This window comes from Gigantopelta aegis, chromosome 13 (assembly GCF_016097555.1).
Source record: "Gigantopelta aegis isolate Gae_Host chromosome 13, Gae_host_genome, whole genome shotgun sequence".
NCBI classification, from domain to species: Eukaryota; Metazoa; Mollusca; class Gastropoda; order Neomphalida; family Peltospiridae; genus Gigantopelta; species Gigantopelta aegis.
The window spans coordinates 307,715-329,098 of NC_054711.1; the positions used below are offsets into that span (position 1 = coordinate 307,715).

The 21,384-nt window shown below is 38.1% G+C and overlaps 1 protein-coding gene across 1 annotated transcript in view; it reads right to left on the reverse strand.

Moving 5' to 3' along the window:
• Positions 1-21,384, reverse strand: part of LOC121387469 (dnaJ homolog subfamily C member 13-like) — a 179,263-nt gene that overhangs the window by 83,902 nt on the left and 73,977 nt on the right. Inside the window, exons 27-33 of the mRNA XM_041518594.1 lie at positions 20,833-20,895; positions 19,328-19,429; positions 17,155-17,259; positions 15,868-16,070; positions 10,383-10,467; positions 2,264-2,464; positions 501-655 (exon numbers count right to left, since the gene is read on the reverse strand). Of these exons, the coding sequence (XP_041374528.1) occupies positions 501-655; positions 2,264-2,464; positions 10,383-10,467; positions 15,868-16,070; positions 17,155-17,259; positions 19,328-19,429; positions 20,833-20,895 (914 nt within the window). The remainder of the gene's footprint in view (positions 1-500; positions 656-2,263; positions 2,465-10,382; positions 10,468-15,867; positions 16,071-17,154; positions 17,260-19,327; positions 19,430-20,832; positions 20,896-21,384) is intronic.

Here is a 21,384-nt window from a genome sequence, read left to right on the forward strand (position 1 = left end):
GATTCATAGTCATCAAACAAAAACATTTTAATAGCAACTTTATACTGAAAGCTGTCCAGCATTCAAAAAAAAAACCCCATTAAGCACTAGTTTATTTTTATGTAAAGATATAAAAAATAATGTGATTTAAGTGGTGGTCCTCCTAAAGGCTGTGTAGGAGGGATGAAACATCCAGTTACAGATCTTCTAGTGGAGTGGTGATTCTCCTAAAGGCTGTGAAGGAGGGATGAAACATCCTGCTACAGATCTTCTAGTGAATGGGTGGTCCTCCTAAAGTCGAGCATCTAATAGTGGATCATGGAGGCAATCACGACTTTGCCTAAAACATCCTTTCAACTCATCCTTATGCAAATTTTGATCACAGAATACTGTTTTGTCATTCAGATTTTGAGCTATCGTATTCAAACCAAAGAAGAACAATATAAAATGTAATAATATATATGAGAAAAAAATATGTATAAACATCATTAGTATTTTGTTTAACTGGTTATCAAACTTGCCTCATCTGGTTGTTCCAGATGGCTTCTGGCGTGTCAAACTCGCCCAGGATGATTTCAGCAAATCGTTCTGCTGAGTAGTTCTCCAAGTAACAAACCATCGCTTCAGGAAGGATCGGACCAACAACACTACACTGTAAGATGTCAGAGTTCTTTTGCTGAATTATAAAACATGATATCATAAATATATAGTAATACAACACTATATTGTAAGATGTCGGAATTCTTTTGCTGAATTATAAAACATGATATCATAAATATATAGTAATACAACACTATATTGTAAGATGTTGGAGTTCTTTTGCTGAATTATAAAACATGATAACAAATACATGTATACAGCAATGCCACAATACATTGTAAGATATCAGAATTCTTTTGCTGAATTATAAAGCAAGATCCCAGTAACAATAAAGCAATACCACACTATATTGTAAGATGTCTCTTGCTGAATTATAAAGCAAGATAACAGACATATAATACATAGTTCCTATGCTACACTATTGTAAGCTGTCTGAATTATTTTGCTGATGTTAAAGCAATGTTGGAACAAGATACTGTCGTTTATAGGAATGAGAAAAGAAAGGAATATTTGTTTAACGACACCTCGGTATGGTGTTCCCAGTCCCTACTGAATGCGTACTTAGGGCAAAGTCTAGCACTGACAAATTCACAAACTGTACTTATTTCTTCCACACAAAACACCTGCTTGAGGTGAGTGTATTGTTCTCTGTTTTGTACTTACTTCTACCACACAAAACACCTGCTTGAGGTGAGTGTATTGTTCTCTGTTTTGTACTTACTTCTTCCACACAAAACACCTGCTTGAGGTGAGTGTATTGTTCTCTGTTTTGTACTTACTTCTTCCACACAAAACACCTGCTTGAGGTGAGTGTATTGTTCTCTGTTTTGTACTTACTTCTTCCACACAAAACACCTTATTGAGGTGAGTGTATTGTTCTCTGTTTTGTACTTCTTCCACACAAAACACCTGCTTGAGGTGAGTGTATTGTTCTGTTTTGTACTTACTTCTTCCACACAGAACATCTGCTTGAGGTGAGTGTATTGTTCTGTTTTGTACTTACTTCTTCCACACAAAACACCTGCTTGAGGTGAGTGTATTGTTCTCTGTTTTGTACTTCTTCCACACAAAACACCTTATTGAGGTGAGTGTATTGTTCTCTGTTTTGTACTTCTTCCACACAAAACCACCTGCTTGAGGTGAGTGTATTGTTCTCTGTTTTGTACTTACATCTTCCACACAAAACACCTGCTTGAGGTGAGTGTATTGTTCTCTGTTTTGTACTTACATCTTCCACACAAAACACCTGCTTGAGGTGAGTGTATTGTTCTCTGTTTTGTACTTACATCTTCCACACAAAACACCTGCTTGAGGTGAGTGTATTGTTCTCTGTTTTGTACTTACATCTTCCACACAAAACACCTGCTTGAGGTGAGTGTATTGTTCTCTGTTTTGTACTTACTTCTTACACACAAAACACCTGCTTGAGGTGAGTGTATTGTTCTCTGTTTTGTACTTACTTCTTCCACACAAAACACCTGCTTGAGGTGAGTGTATTGTTCTCTGTTTTGTACTTACTTCTTCCACACAAAACACCTTATTGAGGTGAGTGTATTGTTCTCTGTTTTGTACTTCTTCCACACAAAACACCTGCTTGAGGTGAGTGTATTGTTCTATGTTTTGTACTTCTTCCACACAGAACACCTGCTTGAGGTGAGTGTATTGTTCTATGTTTTGTACTTACTTCTTCTGCCCTGAACGCCTGCTTCAGGTGAGTGTATTTGAGAAAGCGCGAGATGGGAAGCACGTTGGATCCGGTGTACATCATGATGAAGAAGAAGACACCGGACAAATAGAGACGGGACACATTCGGATTGTCCTGCATGATTAAGTACAAGAGAGTCGCCACTTTCTCCACCAGCACTGGATCAAACGTCAGCAGCAACTATAACAGACAATTGTGTTCAATTTATTATATATGGTATGAGGTATATTATACATGGTATAAGGTACATATATATGGTATGGCATCTATATCATATATGGTTTGAGGTATATATTATATATGGTATGAGGTATATATTATATATGGTATGATGTATATATTATCTATGTTATGACATCTATATTATATATGGTATAAGGTACATATTGTAAATGGTATGAGGTATACATTATATATGGTATGAGGTACATTGTATATATTATATATAGTATGAGGTATATGGTATGACATCTATATTATATATGGTATGACATCTATATTATATATGGTATGACATTCATATTATATTGGTATGAGGTCCATATTATATATGGTATGACGTCCATATTATATATGGTATGACATCTATATGATATATGGTATAAGTTACATATATATGGTATGAGGTCCATATTATATTGGTATGAGGTCCATATTATATATGGTATGACATCCATATTATATATGGTATGACATCTATATGATATATGGTATAAGTTACATATATATGGTATGAGGTCCATATTATATATGGTATGAGGTCCATATTATATATGGTATGAGGTCCATATTATATATAGAAAGAAGGAAGGAAGGAAATGTTTTATTTAATGACGCACTCAACACATTTTATTTACCTGTCAGACATATGGTTAAGGACCACACAGATATTGAGAGAGGGAACCCGCTGTCGCCACTTCATGGGCTATTCTTATCGATTAGCAGCAACAGATCTTTTATATGCACCATCCCACAGACAGGATAGCATATACCATGGCCTTTGATATACCAGTCGTGGTGCACTGGCTGGAGCGATATAGAAAGAGGTCTTGATTATGTATAGTTTGAGGTCCTTATTATATATGGTATGATGTCTATTTTATATATGGTATGACATTTATATTATATATGGTATGAAGTACAGTCAGACCTCGTTACAATGACCATTGTTACTGTTACATTTACATTTACACCATCTGACTACAAATTGTTAGGATCAAATGTACTTCAGTGTTATTCTGTTCATTACACTGTAATTCACATCTTCCGACACAGACAGAGCAAATTAAGAACAAAAGTGCATCCGACATCTGAAAACATCTCTTTACAACAACATTACATAATCACAGATACCGTAGCATGTTGGCAGTACACACACACACTCACATAGAATCCTTGATCTCGTAGTGAGCCGACAGTGTCACATGCTGTTCGAGCTACCGATGTCTGCTAAATCAGCAGATATGTATTGCTTTTGCAAATAAGCCTTTAGTCAACCAATTAAAGGATTAACTTCGAACAATCAAGTCTTCTATTTTTATATTTTGTAAATGAAACAGGTAACAATTGTAGATTTTTAATGATAAACATACATTACCTGTACTATGTGATGTAAACACACATTACCTGTACTATGTGAGGTAAACACACATTAACTGCACTATGTGAGGTAAACACACATTACCTGCACTGTGTGAGGTAAACACACATTACCTGCACTACCTGTATATGAGGTAAACACACATTACCTGCACTATGTGAGGTAAACACGCAGTACCTGTATTATGTGAGGTAAACACACATTACCTGCACTACCTGTATATGTATTAAACACACATTACCTGCACTGTGTGAGGTAAACACACATTACCTGTATTATGTGAGGTAAACACACATTACCTGCACTATGTGAGGTAAACACACATTACCTGCACTATGTGAGGTAAACACACATTATCTGCACTATGTGAGGTAAACACACATTACCTGCACTATGTGAGGTAACCACACATTACCTGCACTATGTTAGGTAAACACACATTACCTGTATTATGCGAGGTAAACACACATTACCTGCACTATGAGGTAAACACACATTACCTGCACTATGTGAGGCAAACACACATTATCTGCACTGTGAGGTAAACACACATTACCTGCACTATGTGAGGCAAACACACATTACCTGCACTATGTGAGGTAACCACACATTACCTGCACTATGTGAGGTAAACACACATTACCTGCACTATGTGAGGTAACCACACATTACCTGCACTATGTGAGGTAACCACACATTACCTGCACTATGTGAGGTAAACACACATTACCTGCACTATGTGAGGTAACCACACATTACCTGCACTATGTGAGGTAAACACACATTACCTGCGCTACCTGTATATGTATTAAACACACATTACTTGCACTATGTGAGGTAAGCACACATTACCTGCACTATGTGAGGTAAACACACATTACCTGCACTATGTGAGGCAAACACACATTACCTGCACTATGTGAGGTAAGCACACATTACCTGCACTATGTGAGGCAAACACACATTACCTGCACTATGTGAGGCAAACACACATTACCTGCACTATGTGAGGTAAACACACATTACATGCACTACGTGAGGTAAACACACATTATATGCACTACGTGAGGCAAACACACATTATATGCACTATGTGAGGTAAACACACATTACCTGCACTATGTGAGGTAACCACACATTACCTGCACTATGTGATGTAACCACACATTACCTGCACTATGTGAGGCAAACACACATTACCTGCACTATGTGAGGTAAACACACATTACCTGCACTACCTGTATATGTATTAAACACACATTACCTGCACTATGTGAGGTAAACACACATTACCTGCACTATGTGAGGCAAACACACATTACCTGCACTATGTGAGGTAAGCACACATTACCTGCACTATGTGAGGCAAACACACATTACCTGCACTATGTGAGGTAAACACACATTACATGCACTACGTGAGGTAAACACACATTACCTGCACTACCTGTATATGTATTAAACACACATTACCTGCACTATGTGAGGTAAACACACATTACCTGCACTATGTGAGGCAAACACACATTACCTGCACTATGTGAGGTAAGCACACATTACCTGCACTATGTGAGGCAAACACACATTACCTGCACTATGTGAGGTAAACACACATTACATGCACTACGTGAGGTAAACACACATTATATGCACTACGTGAGGCAAACACACATTATATGCACTATGTGAGGTAAACACACATTACCTGCACTATGTGAGGTAACCACACATTACCTGCACTATGTGATGTAACCACACATTACCTGCACTATGTGAGGCAAACACACATTACCTGCACTATGTGAGGTAAACACACATTACCTGCACTACCTGTATATGTATTAAACACACATTACCTGCACTATGTGAGGTAAGCACACATTACCTGCACTATGTGAGGCAAACACACAGTACCTGCACTGTGTGAGGTAAACACACATTACCTGCACTGTGTGAGGTAAACACACATTACCTGCACTGTGTGAGGTAAACACACATTACCTGCACTATGTGAGGTAAGCACACATTACCTGTACTATGTGAGGCAAACACACATTACCTGCACTATGTGAGGTAAACACACATTACCTGCACTACGTGAGGTAAACACACATTATATGCACTACGTGAGGCAAACACACATTACCTGCACTATGTGAGGTAAACACACATTACCTGCACTATGTGAGGTAACCACACATTACCTGCACTATGTGATGTAACCACACATTACCTGCACTATGTGAGGCAAACACACATTACCTGTATTATGTGAGGTAAACACACATTACCTGCACTATGTGAGGTAAACACACATTACTTGTACTATGTGAGGTAAACACACATTACCTGCACTATGCAGGGCACAATATTTCACGCGAACCGCCGTTCTGTTCGCGTGTCGGTTACGCAAAATTAAATTTACGCGAACCGCAAATCGGTTACGTCGTGACCTGTAGATGTTCACAAATTAAAACTATCAAACTTCACGATTACAGGAAATGTATTCATGCAGACATACTACTAGTATTCCGGCAAATGTTTTAGATTGATTTTTAGTACTCGATGAGCGGCAAACCAGTAGACAACGGTATATTGCAACTGTTGTAACTTGCGACCGAAGGCTCAGTATAGAGTCGAGCCAAACGTTTTAAAGAAATGTGCACGGACCGCTAAGGCGCCTAAATTATCTGCTGCTATTCTATACTCTTCAAAAGAAGAAACGCAAAACCACATTGTCGTAACATTTGGAGAATTGATTTAATTATTGAATGGTGAGTCCGATAATTACCAAATGTTGCAGGATTGTTCAACATTCACTCTAGTCCATTGTGAGTAAGTGATAGGACACACCACCAAGGTCAAGGTCATCTGGAGTCAATACCGGGTGTGGCCTCCGCGTGTGTTGACAACTGCCTGGCACCGCCTGCCCATTGAAGCAACCAGAGTACGGATGACGTCCCGGGGGATGGTGGCCCACTCGGCCTGCAAGGCTGCTGCCAGCTCGGGCAGGGTCTGGGGCTGTGGTTGTCGCTGTCGGAGGCGTCGGTCCAACTCGTCCCATAGATGCTCAATTGGGTTCAAATCCGGTGATATCGATGGCCAAGGAAGGACATTAATGTTGTTGTTCTGTAGGAATGCCGTTGTGAGACGTGCTGTGTGAGGCCTGGCGTTGTCATGTTGGAACACTGCGTTGGCGTTGGCCATAACTGGAACGATGTGTGGCCGGAGGATCTGGTCAATGTAGCCCTGTGCATTCAGGTTGCCCTGCACGTGGACCAGGTCAGTTCTGCCAGTGTGTGAGATGGCTGCCCACACCATGATACTACCCCCGCCGAATCTGTCCACTTCCTGCACGCAGTTTGCCGCATAACGTTCACCACGACGCCTATACACGCGACATCTTCCATCATGCCGTCGGAGCAGAAATCGGGACTCGTCACTGAACCACACCTGTCTCCATCGCAGTTGAGGCCATTGTCAATGAATCTGGCACCACTGCAGTCGGAGTCGACGGTGTTGTGGTGTTAAGATGACACCTCGAACTGGACGTCTGGCACGAATTCCTACCTCACGTAGGCGGTTCCGTACGGTCTGGTCGGATATCCTGCGCAAACCGTATTGCTGCGGCTGTGGAGGTGGCAGTAGTCAATCGTTCCCGAAGGTGGCGTACCCGGATGTAGCGGTCCTGCCCGGGGGTAGTGACCCGTGGTCGACCGGATCTAGGGAGGTCACGTGTTGATCCATGTTGCTGGTAACGGTCCCACAGTCTGGAGATGGTGCTTGGGGACACATGGAATGCCCTAGCAACGGCCGTTCTGGATTCGCCTGCGTCTAGTCGGCCGATGGCATTGTTTCTCTGCGGATCACTGAGACGTGGCATGTCCTGGATTGTCAACTGTCGGCCAGATACAGAGGCCAGGCAAGCGAACACCCTGCACTTTTATACTGTCGGTGTTCATGTTGCACGTGCAGACAACGCACGTGCAGTGGTGACATGGTTTGCACGTGGCTGCGTTTTTGCGAATATTCACATTTTGGAACTTTATTGTACAGTAGCTGCGTTTTATCGAATGTAACCGTGGGAATGTGTTTGGGACATGCAATGACCTTATATTCACAAAGCATGAACCGGTAGGAAACATAAAATCGGAGTTATAACCCATTTGTACCCTTTTGCGTTTCTTTTTTTGAAGAGTATATTTCTAAAGGAATATATGTAGACATAATATTGGTTTGCCCATAATTTTACAAAGGTTCAAAACGGTTTTAACTTAAACAAAAATGCAAAAATGTCACAAAAGCTGAAAAATACTAACATCGCATAATGTGCTTTAAATAACAAACATTTGGAACATCACTGTAGTATAGAAGTACCAGCGATAATGTGAATATAGCATCACCACCGCAAAATATCAGTGTCAAATTGTGGTCTTTCTTTTTATGTTATTATAAGATTTATGTTTATTAATATAATCATGCACCAGAGTAGCCTGTTTTATAATTCAGAGGAACTGGACATTTGTTGTTTGGGTTTTTTGGTGGGTTTTTAAAAATCTGCTGTATACTAAATTTTACATATTATCAGTGACAAATGGTAGCCGTTATTTGTTATTTATATAAAAAAATATTAGTCTAATCATGCACCAGTGAGTGACTGAGTGTTTTGCATTATACTTCAGAGGAACCAGGGAATCGACATTTTCCCTCCAAATGTATCTATTTTGTTTCAGTACTGGGCTAATAGTGTTAACTTCAGCAAGCTGCACAGAGGTTCTAGAATACGGTGGCCCGATGCCCGAGGACAGTGGTTTTTAGATTCGGGCAACTAAAAATTACTTTTTGCGATCCCGATGGCAAGTGGTGAATAATAATAATAATAATAATAATAATAACAATAATAATAATAAATCTACAACGCTACGATCGTACAAAAACAAAAGAAACATCTACAAGTCACTTCTTTCGATTTGCAAGCATTACAGAAACTGTTTTATAAAACGTTTTCTTTTGTATTTTGTTTTAACTTTATGTTTGAGCTAAAAATTATGTATTTAAAATATAATTTCAGCGTAACTTTGAGGTAACCGATCAGGTAATCCACAGGTTACGCACATATAATTCACGTAACCGAACAATTGGTTACCTAGGTAAAAACCACGTGAACCGACTTCCGGTTACCTCAGATTTCGAAATATTGTCCCCTGCACTATGTGAGGCAAACACACATTACCTGCACTATGTGAGGTAACCACACATTACCTGCACTATGTGAGGTAAACACACATTACCTGCACTATGTGAGGCAAACACACATTACCTGCACTATGTGAGGTAACCACACATTACCTGCACTATGTGAGGTAAACACACATTACCTGCACTATGTGAGGCAAACACACATTACATGCACTATGTGAGGCAAACACACATTACATGCACTATGTGAGGTAACCACACATTACCTGCACTATGTGAGGTAACCACACATTACCTGCACTATGTGAGGTAAACACACATTACCTGCACTATGTGAGGCAAACACACATTATATGCACTATGTGAGGCAAACACACATTACATGCACTATGTGAGGTAACCACACATTACCTGCACTATGTGAGGTAAACACACATTACCTGCACTATGTGAGGCAAACACACATTACCTGCACTATGTGAGGTAACCACACATTACCTGCACTATGTGAGGTAAACACACATTACCTGCACTACCTGTATATGTATTAAACACACATTACCTGCACTATGTGAGGCAAACACACATTACCTACACTATGTGAGGTAAACACACATTACCTGCACTATGTGAGGTAAACACACATTACCTGCACTATGTGAGGCAAACACACATTATATGCACTATGTGAGGCAAACACACATTACATGCACTATGTGAGGTAACCACACATTACCTGCACTATGTGAGGTAACCACACATTACCTGCACTATGTGAGGTAAACACACATTACCTGCACTATGTGAGGCAAACACACATTACCTGCACTATGTGAGGTAACCACACATTACCTGCACTATGTGAGGTAAACACACATTACCTGCGCTACCTGTATATGTATTAAACACACATTACCTGCACTATGTGAGGTAAGCACACATTACCTGCACTATGTGAGGTAAACACACATTACCTGCACTATGTGAGGCAAACACACATTACCTGCACTATGTGAGGTAACCACACATTACCTGCACTATGTGAGGTAAACACACATTACCTGCACTACCTGTATATGTATTAAACACACATTACCTGCACTATGTGAGGCAAACACACATTACCTACACTATGTGAGGTAAACACACATTACCTGCACTATGTGAGGTAACCACACATTACATGTATTATGTGAGGTAAACACACATTACCTGTATTATGTGAGGTAAAGACACATTACCTGTATTATGTGAGGTAAACACACATTATATGCACTATGTGAGGCAAACACACATTACCTGCACTATGTGAGGCAAGCATGTGGCATCTGACAGGGTCCGTTTTATTCTTGGCAACGGACGTACCACAGCCCCATCATTGTCTCTGAAACAGAAAAACTAAAACCGTTTGAAAATTATTTCCTACTAGCAGCAATAGGCTAACAAGCATTCTGAGAGTACTATTAAAGCAATACATGTTCCCTATCAGGCACAACAAATATTGGTATCTCCCAAGTGCAAGGACCATAAGTGTGTGAAACATAGGTAAATCACCATGACAGTTGAAGCTGATCTGTAACATAGGTAAATCACCATGAAAGTTGAAGCTGATCTGTAACAGCAAAATATCTTGAGGCAATGTGAAAAAAAAGAGTCTAGAATACATCATGTGGGAGAGACAGACAGACAGACAGACAGACAGACAGACAGATCGAAGGACAAAGATGAAAACTATAGTCCCTCCAGTTGGATCAGTAGGCCAATTTATAGCACATTATTAACAAATTATTGAGTCTGAATCAAAGTATGACTTCTTTGTAAAATGTTGACAACAAAGTAACAGATTTCAGAAAGCATCTCTATGCTGGATCGATCCCCATCGGTGGGCCCATTGAGCTATCTCTCATTCCAGCCAGTGCACCACAACTGGTATATCAAAGGCTGTGGTATGTGCTATCCTGTCTGTGAGATGTGCATATAAAAGAGCCCTTGCTACTTATGGAAAAATGTAGCGGGTTTCCTCTCTGAAACTATATATCAAGATTACCAAATGTTAGCCAAAGAGTAATAAAAGAATGTGCTCTATAGTGGTGTCAGACTCATTAAGACACATTTCAACTCAAATGCTGGATTCAGTAATTCAGTCACATCTACAGAAACAATACAACATACTGGTTAAGGAATACACAGACATCATACATACAATAAAAACATTATATACTGAGATAATATTTACTTCCATCTGCAGCCATACAATCTAGCTGAACGGATAAAACCGTAATACATTATCAAGGCCGTATCTGTACAATGCACAGAATGGAATGGGAATTTGGCAGAATAGTGGGTGTTTTTTCCATAAATCTCCATCTAGTGCCTCGTCTATAGGAGGACAGCCACTCCCGAGATCCTTTACTGGAGATTTCATCCTTCTTGGACTGCCACAAAGAGAACTGCCACAAGATGACTGCCAATCCCAGCCACAAGATGACTGCCAATCCCAGACTAGTTCACCAAATCAAAACTAGCACAGGACAGAGCTCATCAGATTAAGCATAGCTGTGATTATATGCACTCATTAAACACTGTTAAAACAGTCTTTCATTATGTTATGTTATTCCCCTTGACTACACTTACACAGTTAATTTCAATTAGAGAGTTAATTTTATTTATTTTTATAAAATGGATTGGAAAAAAAAATCATTACGTACTTATCATCATCCACTATGTATAATTTGATGTACGTATCATCATCCACTATGTATAATTTGATGTACCTATCATCATCCACTATGTATAATTTGATGTACTTATCATCATCCACTATGTATAATTTGATGTACCTATCATCAAATTATGTACTCTCAGATCAATTAGCACTATTCGACATACATGCAAGTACAAATGAATGATTATTATGTACTCTCAGATCAATTAGCACTATTCGACATACATGCAAGTACAAGTGAATGATTATTATGTACTTATCATCATCCACTATGTATAATTTGATGTACCCATCAGGCAAGCTTAACCCCTGACAACAAATGACGTACTCTCAGATCAATTAGCACTATTCGACATACATGCAAAGTACAAATGAATGATTATTATGTACTCTCAGATCAATTAGCACTATTCCACACACATGCAAGTACAAATGAATGATTAGTACGTACTCTCAGATCAATTAGCACTATTCCACACACATGCAAGTACAAATGAATGATTAGTACGTACTCTCAGATCAATTAGCACTATTTAACATATATGCACACAGTTACGACCCCACAACAGGAAAATGGAAACAGTATTCAGTCAAGTGTACAGTGATGACCATACATGTACCTAATGGGATAGTATTCAGTCATGCGTATCAACATGTTGAGTACTGACGTTCTTACCTACTGGGATAGTATTCAGCCATGCATATCAGCATGTTGAATATTAACGTTCTTACCTACTGGGCTAGTATTCAGTCATGCATATCAACATGTTGAGTATTGATGATCTTCAGTCGTGCATTTTATCGATTATACTAAGGCTTTTGATCATATCAACAGGAACTATTTGTGTTGAAACTTCAAAAATATGGTGCCAGTTACAAGATTGTCAGATCCATTAAAGCAATGTATGACAACGTACAACTGTTCGTTAAATATAATAAAACACTGTCACCAGCAATTCAGTCATTTGTCGGTGTAAAACACTTTTATTTTGACTGTTTATTAATGATTTTGTCAGTTCTATGGATATCAGTGAAGCTGATCCTGTACAGTTTAGATATTTGACACTTGTTACCTTGTTGTATGCTGATGATACTATTCTTATGTCGAAATCGGCCAAAGGCCTACAAAATTTACTTAATAGCTTGAATAAGTATTGTAACACATGGTACCTTAGTGTTAACACCAACAAAACTAAAATAATAGTATTTAGTAAAGGTTGACATCCAAAACCGATGACTAACTTTTTGTATAATGGTGTAAAAGTCAACATTGTTAATTCATTCGGCTACCTTGGTGTTGATTTCCATTTTAATGGCAGATGTAATCTAATGCAAAAGAAATATCTGAACATGGTTTATTATCTATGTTTAAGCTGTTTAACATTTTTGAAAACATTAAACTTAATATTGTCCAGAAGAATGTTTTATTTGATTGTTATGTCGGTTCAATACTTTCATATGGCTCTGAATTGTGGGGATTCCACAAAGTCTCTGCTATAGAGCGTGTGCATCTGAAATATTGTAAATATGTCTATCAGTTAAAAAGACAACACCCAATGTTTCTGTATATAGTGAACTGGGCCGTATGCCAATGTTTATTAGCAGATATGAAAGAATTATTAAATATTGGTTAAAGATAGTTTCGAATAGAAACTCCATTTTATATGTTTACAATATTTTAAGAGTAGACGCAAATAATAATATTTCATATAACGGATTGAACTGGGTGTATGGTGTTAAATGTCTGTGGATAGTCTTGGTCTGTCAGATGGAGTCAAGATCAAGTGCTGCCTTACTTACCATATATTAAACAACGGATAATGGATCAATACTTACAAGAATGGAATGATCAACGTCATTTTATTTCTAAATTAAAACATTATAATAAGTTCAAACAAAATTTTGAGTGTGAAAAATATTTATCTTATATTTCATCACCACACTTAAAACGCTCACTAACCAGACTACGATTACCCTCTCATAGTTTACTATGCGAAACGGGTCGATATCATAATATACCTTATGATAAGAGATTTTGTACATTATGTAATATGAAAGTTATAGAAGATGAATATCACTTTGTGTTAGTTTGCCCAGTGTACAGAGATTTAAGACAACAGTATTTAAATAAGATTTACAATAGATGGCCAAATATCCTAAAGTTTTATAGGCTAATGTCTTGCGATACCTCTAAAATGGTTATTAATTTAGCAAAATATGTACATCTTGCTATGCAGAGACGCCAGTTATTGTTATAATTGGTTTCCTATCTGTTCTTCACAGCTTTATACTTTCATGTATTTTCTTCAACTAGCCTTCTTACTGAGTCACTGACTATATTTAATTTGTATTTTTCATTGTATGTTTGCTATAAGTGTTATGTAATACTTTATGCAATAAACATGTGCTTTGAAAGTACTGGGATAGTATTCAGTCATGCATATCAACATGTTGAGTATTGATGTTGAGTATTGACGTTCTTACCTACTGGGATAGTATTCAGTCATGCATATCAACATGTTGAGTATTGACGATCTTCAGTCATGCATATCAACATGTTGAGTATTGATGTTCTTACCTACTGGGATAGTATTCAGTCATGCATATCAACATGTTGAGTATTGATGTTGAGTATTGATGTTCTTACCTACTGGGATAGTATTCAGTCATGCGTATCAATATGGGAGTATTGATGATGAGCATTGACGTTCTTACCCTCTGGGATAGTATTCAGTCATGCGTATCAACATGTTGAGTACCGACGTTCTTACCTACTGGGATAGTATTCATTCATGCTTATCAACATGTGGAGTATTAATGTTCTTACCTACTGGGATAGTATTCAGTCATGCATATCAACATGTTGAGTATTATCGTTCTTACCTACTGGGATAGTATTCATTCACGCATATCAACATGCTGAGTATTAACGTTCTTACCTACTGGGATAGTATTCATTCACGCGTATCAACATGCTGAGTATTAACGTTTTCACCTACTGGGATAGTATTCATTCATGCGTATCAACATGTTAAGTATTATCGTTCTTACCTACTGGGATAGTATTCATTCATGCGTATCAACATGTTGAGTATTAACGTTCTTACCTACTGGGATAGTATTCAGTCATGCGTATCAACATGTTGAGTATTAACGTTCTTACCTACTGGGATAGTATTCAGTCATGCATATCAACATGTTGAGTATTATCGTTCTTACCTACTGGGATAGTATTCATTCACGCGTATCAACATGCTGAGTATTAACGTTCTTACCTACTGGGATAGTATTCATTCACGTGTATCAACATGCTGAGTATTAACGTTTTCACCTACTGGGATAGTATTCATTCATGCGTATCAACATGTTAAGTATTATCGTTCTTACCTACTGGGATAGTATTCATTCATGCGTATCAACATGTTAAGTATTAACGTTCTTACCTACTGGGATAGTATTCAGTCATGCGTATCAACATGTTGAGTATTAACGTTCTTACCTACTGGGATAGTATTCATTCATGTGTATCAACATGTTGAGTATTAACGTTCTTACCTACTGGGATAGTATTCATTCACGCGTATCAACATGCTGAGTATTAACATTCTTACCTACTGGGATAGTATTCATTCACGCGTATCAACATGCTGAGTATTAACGTTTTCACCTACTGGGATAGTATTCATTCATGCGTATCAACATGTTAAGTATTATCGTTCTTACCTACTGGGATAGTATTCATTCATGCGTATCAACATGTTAAGTATTAACGTTTTCACCTACTGGGATAGTATTCATTCATGCATATCAACATGTTAAGTATTAACGTTCTTACCTACTGGGATAGTATTCAGTCATGCGTATCAACATGTTGAGTACCGACGTTCTTACCTACTGGGATAGTATTCATTCATGCGTATCAACATGTTGAGTATTAACGTTCTTACCTACTGGGATAGTATTCATTCATGCGTATCAACATGTTGAGTATTATCGTTCTTACCTACTGGGATAGTATTCATTCATGCGTATCAACATGTTAAGTATTAACGTTCTTACCTACTGGGATAGTATTCAGTCATGCGTATCAACATGTTGAGTATTAACGTTGCGAGGTCGCTCTCATTCATCACGGCCTGACTGCTCGCCAACAGCGACCACTTGAGCTGTGAGACGGATACCAGGGGGCGCCACCCATCCATGCCTTGTGCCCAGCACCGCGTCTTTCCATGAATTGTTCCAGCAGTCCAGAAATCTTTCATCTTCAAGAAGAAAACAAATATTATATCTTGGTGTCATGGTATACTGAGTTCATTTTAAAGAATGTTTCACCACGAATTGTACCCGAATATATGAAGTAATCCAGGTTGTTCAATCCAACTTTTTTTTATACCCCACTACCCCCTTTCATTCCTCTCCTTTGAATTCCATCTCATTTCTTCCCAGTCTGGCAACTCCTATCTTTCAACTTCTTTTGCTGTCTATCTCCACATCCCAGTCCTTGTCTCTCTAACCACAACAGGTGCTTGTCTCTCTAACCACAACAGGTGCTTGTAGCTTGTGGCTATTCATGCCAAACACCTGCCATCCCCCATCAGCTTTTATTTGTGGATTTAGTCTGACCATTTCAAAAAGTGTAGTTACTTCTGGCATTATTAAGAAGAGGCACTTGTTGGATGTATACTACAAATCAAATCCAATAGATGACAATAGTAACATGTGGCTAAAACACATCTGCAACGTATCAATCGACATAAACACCACAGATATAAATATTACCACCCCTCACCCTTAAAAGTGAATCAGAAAAAATTGGGGATCAAGCAGCTCATTTCTGAGATAACGGGTAGCGTCCATGACTACCCTCGTTCAACACAAAATTTGAGGGTTTTTTTTTTTCACAGGTACCCCATATGTTTCAAGCATAAGGCTACTTGACACAGTGGTACTAGATGAAATAAAATTGCATACATTTTTTGCCCAAAGTAAACTATTTTTTTTTACAACCAACACACTAACATTTATCACCAATCACAGGACTTGTGGTGTTCACTTCTCTATTAAAAGTTCGATGCACCTCGAACTTTGACCCAGCCAGACGTTATTTGGTTTAATACTACCTCTAACCACCTACTATAAACCCCTAGTACCAGTGGTAATTAAAAGTAACTTTAATGCTATCCCTATTCCTAACCTTAATGTTGGGAGCTGAACAAAGGACAGAGATAAACTTCACAGGACAAATGGGAGTTACAACTTCAGCTGCATACATCATCATTATGGCCGATTCCAAATTATAAAATAATAATAAAAATATATTCTTGATTATAGCTTTTAAATTCTGACCTCCTCAAAACTGTATGGCCCAAGTCGTTCTTTGTCTTTGTTGCCGAAGTACCACTCCTTCTCACTGTCTCTTCTCATGTCAGGCGAGGCCTCTATCACATTCGACTGAAAAATTAACAACATACTAATAGTCACTTTACAAACCATGTTAGGGATGGCACCCTATCACATTCGACTGAAAAATAACATACTAATAGTAACTTTACAAACCATATTAGGGATGGCACCCTATCTCATTCGACTGAAAAATAACATACTAATAGTCACTTTACAAACCATGTTAGGGATGGCACCCTATCACATTCGACTGAAAAATAACATACTAATAGTAACTTTACAAACCATGTTAGGGAAGGCACCCTATCACATTTGACTGAAAAATAACATACTAATAGTAACTTTACAAACCATGTTAGGGAAGGCGCCCTATCACATTTGACTGAAAAGTAACAACATACTAACTGTCACTGTACAAACCATGTCATGGAAGGCACCCTATCACATTCGACTGAAAAATAACATACTAAGTCACTGTACAAACCATGTTATGGAAGGCGCCCTATCACATTTGACTGAAAAGTAACAACATATTAACCGTCACTGTACAAACCATGTTAGGGAAGGCACCCTATCACATTTGACTGAAAAGTAACAACATACTAACCGTCACTGTACAAACCATGTTATGGAAGGCACCCTATCACATTTGACTGAAAAGTAACAACATACTAACCGTCACTGTACAAACCATGTTATGGAAGGCACCCTATCACATTTGACTGAAAAGTAACAACATACTAACCGTCACTGTACAAACCATTAACATACTAAGTCACTGTACAAACCATGTTATGGAAGGCGCCCTATCACATTTGACTGAAAAGTAACAACATATTAACCGTCACTGTACAAACCATGTTAGGGAAGGCGCCCTATCACATTTGACTGAAAAGTAACAACATATTAACCGTCACTGTACAAACCATGTTAGGGAAGGCGCCCTATCACATTTGACTGAAAAGTAACAACATATTAACCGTCACTGTACAAACCATGTTAGGGAAGGCACCTTATCACATTTGACTGAAAAGTAACAACATATTAACCGTCACTGTACAAACCATGTTAGGGAAGGCACCCTATCACATTTGACTGAAAAGTAACAACATATTAACCGCCACTGTACAAACCATGTTATGGAAGGCACCCTATCACATTTTACTGAAAAGTAACAACATACTAACTGTCACTGTACAAACCATGTTATGGAAGGCACCCTATCACATTCGACTGAAAAATAACATACTAAGTCACTGTACAAACCATGTTATGGAAGGCGCCCTATAACATTTGACTGAAAAGTAACAACATATTAACCGTCACTGTACAAACCATGTTAGGGAAGGCGCCCTATCACATTTGACTGAAAAGTAACAACATATTAACCGTCACTGTACAAACCATGTTAGGGAAGGCACCCTATCACATTTGACTGAAAAGTAACAACATATTAACCGTCACTGTACAAACCATGTAAGGGAAGGCACCCTATCACATTTGACTGAAAAGTAACAACATATTAACCGTCACTGTACAAACCATGTTATGGAATGCACCCTATCACATTTGACTGAAAAGTAACAACATACTAACCGTCACTGTACAAACCATGTTATGGAAGGTGCCCTATCACATTTGACTGAAAATTAACAACATACTAACCGTCACTGTACAAACCATGTTAGGGAAGGCACCCTATCACATTTGACTGAAAAGTAACAACATATTAACCGTCACTGTACAAACCATGTTATGGAAGGCACCCTATCACATTTGACTGAAAGGTAACAAAATACTAACCGTCACTGTACAAACCATGTTATGGAAGGCACCCTATCACATTTGACTGAAAAGTAACAACATACTAAGTCACTGTACAAACCATGTTATGGAAGGCACCCTATCACATTTGACTGAAAAGTAACAACATACTAACTGTCACTGTACAAACCATGTTATGGAAGGCACCCTATCACATTTGACTGAAAAGTAACAACATATTAACCGTCACTGTACAAACCATGTTATGGAAGGCACCCTATCACATTTGACTGAAAAGTAACAACATATTGTAAAATGAAAGGAAGAAACAAAATAAAATAAGAAATCAAACCTGAAGTGGAACAGTGGCCCGTGTAGTATGCAAATGAGCTAGTGTGAGAATGTCAACAAGAGCCTTGACCCCGCCTGCGTCCATCATTTCCTTGACATTCCTCTGAAAAACACAGTGTGAGACCGATCTGTAGCCAGCAGTACACAGTTAACAAGGTAGAGAGATAGACAGAATACATGTAGATGGTTAACAACACCCCAGCATGAAAAATATATCGGTGCACAGTGTGAAGACCGATCTGTAGCCAGCAGTACACAGTTAACAAGGTAGAGAGATAGACAGAATAGATGGTTAACAACACCCCAGCATGAAAAATACATCGGTGCACAGTGTGAAGACCAATCTGTAGCCAGCAGTACACAGTTAACAAGGTAGAGAGATAGACAGAATAGATGGTTAACAACACCCCAGCATGAAAAATACATCGGTGCACAGTGTGAAGACCGATCTGTAGCCAACAGTACACAGTTAACAAGGTAGAGAGATAGACAGAACAGATGGTTAACAACACCCAAGCATGAAAAATACATCGGTGCACAGTGTGAAGACCGATCTGTAGCCAGCAGTACACAGTTAACAAGGTAGAGAGATAGACAGAATAGATGGTTAACAACACCCCAGCATGAAAAATACATCGGTGTACAGTGTGAAGACCGATCTGTAGCCAGCAGTACACAGTTGACAAGGTAGAGAGATAGACAGAATAGATGGTTAACAACACCCCAGCATGAAAAATACATCGGTGCACAGTGAGAAGACCGATCTGTAGCCAGCAGTACACAGTTAACAAGGTAGAGAGATAGACAGAATAGATGGTTAACAACACCCCAGCATGAAAAATACATCGGTGTACAGTGTGAAGACCGATCTGTAGCCAGCAGTACACAGTTGACAAGGTAGAGAGATAGACAGAATAGATGGTTAACAACACCCCAGCATGAAAAATACATCGGTGTACAGTGTGAAGACCGATCTGTAGCCAGCAGTACACAGTTGACAAGGTAGAGAGATAGACAGGATAGATGGTTAACAACACCCCAGCATGAAAAATACATCGGCTATTGGGTGTCTACTATGGTAAATGCAAAACATTAAGTCATGATCAACATCGAAATAAAAATTCATGAGTTAAATAAAAACACAGTGTAAAGAACTGTGCAAAAAACATACAATTATCACAAATAGATAAACTTGAAATTTAGAATAAATGTCAGTATCTCAAAGAAACTGTAATAAGTTTGGGATGAAAATGAAAGGATTTTCTTTGACCAATAAACAGTTAACAAATACATGCAGCAAATAAAGAATAAATCTGCTTTATTTTGCTTTGTATACATAGTATATAATGAATGAATGTTTGTTTAATGACACCCCAGCACAAAAATACATATCGGCTATTGGGTGTCACAAATGGTAAGTATATGGAAATATTATTACATAGTATATAATAAACAACAACTATCAATAGAATGAATATCACCAGTATACAAGATCAAAATACTCACTGGGTGTAGGATGAGTTTGTTCAGAAATAATATCAACCTATCTCGCTCCAAGCGATCAGTACACTGAAATTATAAAAAAAATACATTCACAATGACTGAAAATTGGATGTACATATACTGAAATTATAAAAACAATACATTCACAATGACTGAAAATAGGATGTACATACACAGAAACATTAACTGAAAATTATTGTTAACGAGTTACCTTTTATTATAAAATTTATGTCCCGAGTGAAATAATTTTTCTTTGTCACAAGCTTTAGTCAGTGACAAAGGAAAATTATTTCACGAGGGACATAAATTTGATACATTAACTATTTATGACCCCAGACAAGTGCCACTGATTTTCTCCCACATGTTTAGCTGCACTGATTTTTTGGAACCAAACTATAATGAAAACCACACAACATTAAAAATAGTTTCTATTTAATATATTTATTTCTCATGTAATAATTATTATGATAGTAAGAAAACTGTTTGATTAGGAAAATATATAATGAAAAAATAAATATTAATTCACTCAAATAGTCGTTAAGCCATGTGGGTCAT